The sequence below is a fragment of the Pinus tabuliformis genome, chromosome 5_2 (assembly GCF_031772625.1).
Source record: "Pinus tabuliformis cultivar Carrire ecotype Pingquan chromosome 5_2, CPIR1, whole genome shotgun sequence".
NCBI classification, from domain to species: Eukaryota; Viridiplantae; Streptophyta; class Pinopsida; order Pinales; family Pinaceae; genus Pinus; species Pinus tabuliformis.
The window spans coordinates 864,663,644-864,670,216 of NC_142306.1; the positions used below are offsets into that span (position 1 = coordinate 864,663,644).

Consider the following 6,573-nt stretch of genomic DNA (forward strand, 5'->3'; position numbering starts at 1 on the left):
AGGCATTCGCCTACTTTGAGCCATAGAGGTTCGAGACTGTTTGTTTATTGGAGCATGGTTTATGCCGACCAGGATATGGTCAGGATGAGGGTAACCCTTCATCCGCTTCAGATGTATCTTTATCTTGGAACCCATCTTTTAATACAGAACGGGGTTGTCAAATGTTTCTATAGACTGCTGTATTAGATATGCCAATACTAGTTGACAGTCTTTGAATGTTAAATCTTCTGAGTTCCACAGTACTCTAAATATATAATTTCTTTCATGCAGAAATACGTATGCTTCTTGTTTACAGATAACTGTAGTATATACTTCTAGTTTTACCGATAACTGTAATCTTTATGTATTTCGATTCACAGTTTAACTATCTAGGCTTGCTCAGCCTGACTATAGTCATACTATGTTTCACTCACGTCTAAGTAATTTATAACTGTCAAATATTCCTTCTCGTTCCATCTTTCGCTTCTGTTTAGATAGTATTGCTTACATTCTGCTTACTAACTGTAGCTACAGTAACTGACAGTAACAGCTACCTTTACCATTTACACAGACAGTCTTGGAGACATAAGGGTCAGATACTTACCTGGTCTGCACGGACACGGTGAGTCTGGTTCAGTCTCCTGTCTAAATCTCTGTGTAAAGCTTGATATCCTCCCAACCATGAGATCAGTCTCTCAAGACCTGAATCTCCCCCCAAGCTTCTGCTTACCGGATCTCTATCCTCAGTAAGCCAGCACTGTGTGCTTGACTATCTGGTCCTTACCAGACTTAGTCCCAAACAAGTTTTTCCTTCCTTCTGTTTTTCCTCCTTGTCTGTCTCTACAGCACAAAAAAGGAAAACCATTCACCCCTTCCTTTTTCCTGGAAATCTTTCCAGTTAAGGAAGGTGGTTATTTTCAGTTCTCTTAACTGTTTTCCCTTTTGGGAAATTCAATGCTCTTGAGTAATTCTTTAAACATTGCTTTAATGCATAATTCAAATCAACAAATTACTCTTTAAAAGAAAATAAGTTCTCAATATCATTCAGTTTTTACTGCAGTAACTTTTAAAACAATTACATTTACGGGGTCATCACATCTCCCCCTCCTGAGATTGGACATCGTCCCGATGTCTAGTGTCTCCAAACAGTCCCGGATAGGCTTTCCGAAACAGCTCTTCGTCCTCCCATGTGGCCTCTTCAGGCCCATAGTGCTGCCACTGCACTTTAATTTGGGTAATAACCCGCTTCCGCAACTGCACTTCTCTCCTGTCGAGAATGCTCAGCGGTTCGACCAGGACCTCTCCTTCCGGTTCGACCTGCAATCAACCAAAATATCAGTCTTTTGTTCTAATTTTTCTTTTTTCTTTTTTAATAGTTCAACTAACAACAGTCCTCACCCTTATATTCTGCCACCTGATCACATGCTTAGGATCATAAACATACTTCTTTAGCATGGACACATGGAAAACATTATGAATTCTAATGTGGCTTGGTAAGGCTAGCTGGTAAGCTACCGGTCCAACCCTTGCTAAGACCTGAAAAGGTCCGAAGTAGCGGGGTGCAAGTTTAGCACAACTGCTCCACTGCAGAGTGCTTTTTCTGGCCTGAATTCTGATGTATACGTGGTCACCCACTTGGTACTCTTTGAACCTCCTTTTTCGATCTGCAAAGTTTTTCTGCCGATCTTGAGCTGCCTTTAGGTTAGCTCGTACCTTTTTGACCATGTCTTCCATCTCCTTGAGCATCTCTGGTCCCAATTTAAATTTGTCCTCCGGGCCACTCCAATTGGAGGGTGTCCGACATTTTCGTCCATACAAAACTTCGAATGGATACATCTGAGTCGATGTGTGATATCCATTGTTGTAAGCGAATTCGACCAGGTGCAAATAGTCCTCCCATTGTGTCGGTTTCTGCATGACACATGCTCTCAACATATCTTCCACCATCTGATTTACTCTCTCCGTCTGTCCATCAGTCTGGGGGTGATAAGCTGTGCTAAAATTCAGCTGTGTACCCAATTCTGCAAATAGCGCCCTCCAGAAAACGGATGTAAACTTTACATCCCGATCTGATATTATAGTCTTTGGGAGTCCATGAAGTCTGAACACATTTTGCATGAAGATGTGCGCAATTTGCACTGCCCGGTAGGTGGATTGTACTGGTATGAAATGTGCTGCTTTGCTTAGCTTATCAACCACTACCATAATAGAGTCATTGTTTCTTTTTGTTTTTGGCAGCCCCGTTATGAAATCCATCGATATAATTTCCCATTTCCATTCTGGAATGGGCAGGGGTTGCAATAATCCAGCCGGATGCTGATGCTCCGTCTTGATCTGCTGGCACTCCAAACACCGCGCTAAATATTCAGCCACATGCTTTTTCATTCCCGGCCAGTAATACTCCTTCCTAAGTGCTGTCAGCATTTTCTGGTACCCGGGATGGCCAGCGTAATGACTGGTATGAAACTCATTCAAGATTAAGTTTTTGAGGTTGTTGTCATTTGGTACAACCAATCTTTTCCTGTAAAGCAGCATTCCATCCTTGCTGATCTCATATTCCTGCGGACTTTCTTTGCTGGAAGGTGGCACTTGTTGCTTCAACCGTTGGTATTCAGCATCTTGACTGGCTGCTGTTTTCATCATTACCTGCAAGGAATTTTCCCACTTACTAAAGGTAATTTCATATAAACAATTTACCTTTCGACTTAGAGCATCGGCTACACGATTTTCCTTTCCTTTCAGATGCTTGATGTCAAAATCGAACCCACTTAAGAAATCCGCCCAACGGGCTTGTCTTGCGTTCAGGGTGGGTTGACTAAAGTAATTTGTTAAGCTATGATGATCTGTTAATAACAGAAATTTCCTTCCTAGGAGGTAGTGTCGCCACATCTTAAGTGCATGTATGACAGCTGCCAACTCCAAATCATAAGCAGAATATTTCTGCTCATGTTCTTTCAATTTTCTTGATTCATAGGCTATTACTCTCCCTTCTTGCATCAGCACACCTCCGACGCCTTCTCCACTTGCATCGGTACATACCACATAGTCTTTGTTTGGATCAGCTATACTTAAAACAGGAGCAGATGTGAGTAACTGCTTAAGCTTCTCAAAGCTTTGTTGACATTCAGAACTCCATTTGAATGACCTCCCTTTCTTTTGCAAGGACGTGATGGGATATGCCACCCGTGAAAAACCTTCTACGAATCTTCTGTAGTATCCAGCCAATCCCATGAAGGATCTGATATCCGCCACATCTCTTGGCACAGGCCATTCCAATATGGTTTTTATTTTCTCTGGATCCACAGAAATCCCTTCCTTAGAAATCACATGACCCAAATACTGGATTTCCTCTTTATAGAAATCGCATTTGCTGAGCTTAGCATACAGCTGATGTTCTCGCAAAGTTTGCAGTACCATCCGGAGATGTTCCTCATGCTCCTCCTTAGAGCGAGAATAGATCAAGATATCATCAATGAATATTAGTACAAATTTGTCTAAAAATTGATGGAATACGCTGTTCATCAAACACATGAACGTGGCGGGTGCATTAGTCAAACCAAAAGGTAGCACTACAAACTCATAGTGCCCATACCGGGTCCTGAAGGCTGTTTTAGCGATATCTTCATCTTTAATTCTGATCTGATGGTATCCAGATCGCAGATCGATTTTGGAAAATACTTTCGCTCCCTTGACTTGATCAAAAAGCTCATCGATCCGCGGCAAAGGATATTTATTTTTAATTGTGAGCTTGTTTAGTTGCCGGTAATCAATACACATCCTAAGAGTTCCATCCTTCTTCCGGACGAATAACACCGGAGCTCCCCAGGGAGATACGCTGGGGCGGATATAATTCTTATCCAGCAATTCTTGCAGTTGCATTTTCAACTCAGTCAACTCTGGTACACTCATCCTATAAGGTGTCCACGAAACTGGAGCAGCTCCCGGTATTAATTCAATGGTAAAGTCTATGTCCCTCTTAGGAGGTAATCCAGGAATTTCCTCTGGAAATACATCCACGAATTCTTTTATCACCGGGAGGTGTTCTAATGGGTTTTCCTTATTCTTAGTTTCTGCATATCCCACCTGAATAGCATACACTTGGCATCTATTCCGGATGCATTTTTCCAGCTGGGATGCAGTGATTGGTCGGATCTGCACAGGTCGTTTTATTCCCTGCATATCTTGTTCTATTCCAGCTTCATCCCTGTACCGTATAACCTTTGTTTTGCAGTTCACTAAGGCCCAATGCTTTTCTAGCCAGTCCATCCCAATTAGGACATCATAAGACCCGAGGGGAAGCACATTCAGGTCTGCCACTACTGGCTGTCCTGCTATCACTATAGGACAGCTTTTGACCTTCGCCAATACTCGTCTTTTGGTTCCTGTAGCTAACTGTACCAGCCAAGGATTCCTGAATTTTTCAGGCTGCAATTTACACTGCTCAACTATTTTGGGACTAATATAACTTAAAGTAGCTCCAGGATCAATTAGAACAGAAATGGAGAGGTTAAAAATTTTACCTTCGAACTCTACCATGGTGGGCTGATATTCTGCTTGGCGGTCGTCCAAAGCTGCGTTAATTCTTGGCATACTCCGTCCCACGTCACCCACGGTTGATGCCTCATGAATTTGGGATATCTGGTCAGTTCCCTTCCTTTGCGGACAATTCTTGACATAGTGCGGTCCACCACAGCCCCAGCACTGCACTGAAGGTCTGTTTGATCCCTCAGTATCCATCTTGGCGGGTTGCTCACTCATTCTGGTTTCACCGATGGATTTGGCCCTGAATGCATTCCTTGGTGCCGCTCTATTGTTTTGATTCTTGTTGCTACCTTTGATTCCACTGCTTCGACTTCCTTTATTATTTCCAACAGTTTTACTGTTCTTTTTCTCATTCCATTTTCTGTTGGTACTATCCCCTTTCTGCTTACTCTGCTGATAGCAGATTCTGGCTTTGCGAATCGCTTCATCCATTGATTTAGGATTGTCAAATTCAATCCTTTCCCTCATATACATGGGTAGGCTGCTAACAAACCGCTGCACCTTGGCTTTTTCTTCTTTAAGGTAGGGTACATAGCGAAGCAGAGATGTGAAACGATTGATGAACTCATCCATGGTCTGCTGTCCCAATCGCAGATCATGGAATTCTTTTGCCTTCTCATCATAAAACCGTTCCGTCAAGTATCTCTCCTTGAAATATTTCTGGAATTTTTCCCAGGTTATAGTTCGTTCAGTTACTCCTTTAACAATTTTTACCTCCTCCCACCACAGTGTCGCCTTCCCTTGTAACTGGAAGATGGCCAATCGTGCCTTCAAGTTATGGTCGTACTCATACAGCTGAAAGTATTTATTCATGTTGATTAGCCATGCTTCAGCTGCTTCCTCCTGTTCCCCATCATAATGTGGGGGTTTAATCTTTCGAAATTCCCCTTGCAATTCCACCTTTTGACGCTTTGAGGTCTGCTGTTCTGAGGCATTAGCAGATTGATCCTCTTCTTCTTCCGGGATTTCAGATTCCGCGGGATAGCGTTCTTCCTCTGTTATTCTCTGCTGCTCTGCGCTGGGGTTAGCTAGTGGCGGGTTCTGTTTGTCAGACAGACTTTTTAATATTCTCTCCTGCTCCATGGTCAACCGTGCATTATCTGCCCGGAGCCGAGCCATTTCATTTTTCAATTCTTGAACGGTTTCTAGTATGGCCAGATTCGTGCTGCGGTTCTCCTCACCCAGCTGCACCCACAATCCCGCATTGTCTCCAAAATTTGCTGCAGGCCCCAAATTGGCTGCAGGCCTGTGCTGTGCGCCGCCCGACCCCTGCATGCTAATCACTTGTGATACCTCTGTTGCTCTTTTCCTTCTTCTTGACTAGCCTGGTCTGGTCATGAAACATATAATATTGTGAGCTACCTGCACGTTTGTTTTTTTTTTGTTAATGTCATTATGATCTTCTCGTCATTCACATCCCAGAGGCCACAGTATGGATAATCTGGGCTCTGATACCAATTGTCACATACCTATATGATTATAACCACACATTTTTTTTTTTTTTTAATATATGTATCAACAACGCCTACATGTATATAAATATATCTCTGTACTTGTTATACGTAGGTATACAAACTACTCTTTAATTAATATATGTGAACATTAGCTGGCTGCCATGATCGTGTACCCAGCCTAACCCAATGGCAATTATACTATGGGGCAGGTAAAGTTTCCATAACCTATGGTCCGATGTTAACATGGAAGTGATTATCTACCTTACCCTTTGAATATTTCATAGCTGTTTTGACTTTGGAATCTGGCAATCCCAACGTAGGCCATTTGGCAGCAATGTTAAGTTTCCCCTGTCCGGATCACGTGACAGTGGCATGGTCACGGCACCTGGGCTTTCCCGCGCCTTCCTCCTTGATATCATCGCCTTCATCGACGATGGACATGAACTGTGAGAGATCAAAGGCTAACACCGTGCCACGTCTCTGCCTCCGGCAGGTACGGTATATACGAGTCTTTCTCCGGTTTATTCGTGATTGTTCCTTTGCTCAGCGTTCTTCAGCTCTCTCTGCCCTTACTGCAAAGGGTTTTCTGTGCCATTAC

General features: G+C 43.0%; 1 protein-coding gene across 1 annotated transcript; it reads right to left on the bottom strand.

Moving 5' to 3' along the window:
• Positions 1 to 1,356: 1,356 nt before the first annotated feature.
• On the bottom strand, positions 1,357 to 5,796 carry LOC149162063 (uncharacterized). Its single transcript, XM_089435090.1, has 4 exons — positions 3,793 to 5,796; positions 2,962 to 3,420; positions 2,140 to 2,625; positions 1,357 to 1,986 (listed from the first exon to the last, which is right to left on the bottom strand). The coding sequence occupies exons 1-4, from the start codon at positions 5,794 to 5,796 to the stop codon at positions 1,357 to 1,359; spliced, it is 3,579 nt and encodes a 1,192-aa protein (XP_089291216.1).
• Positions 5,797 to 6,573: the final 777 nt, after the last annotated feature.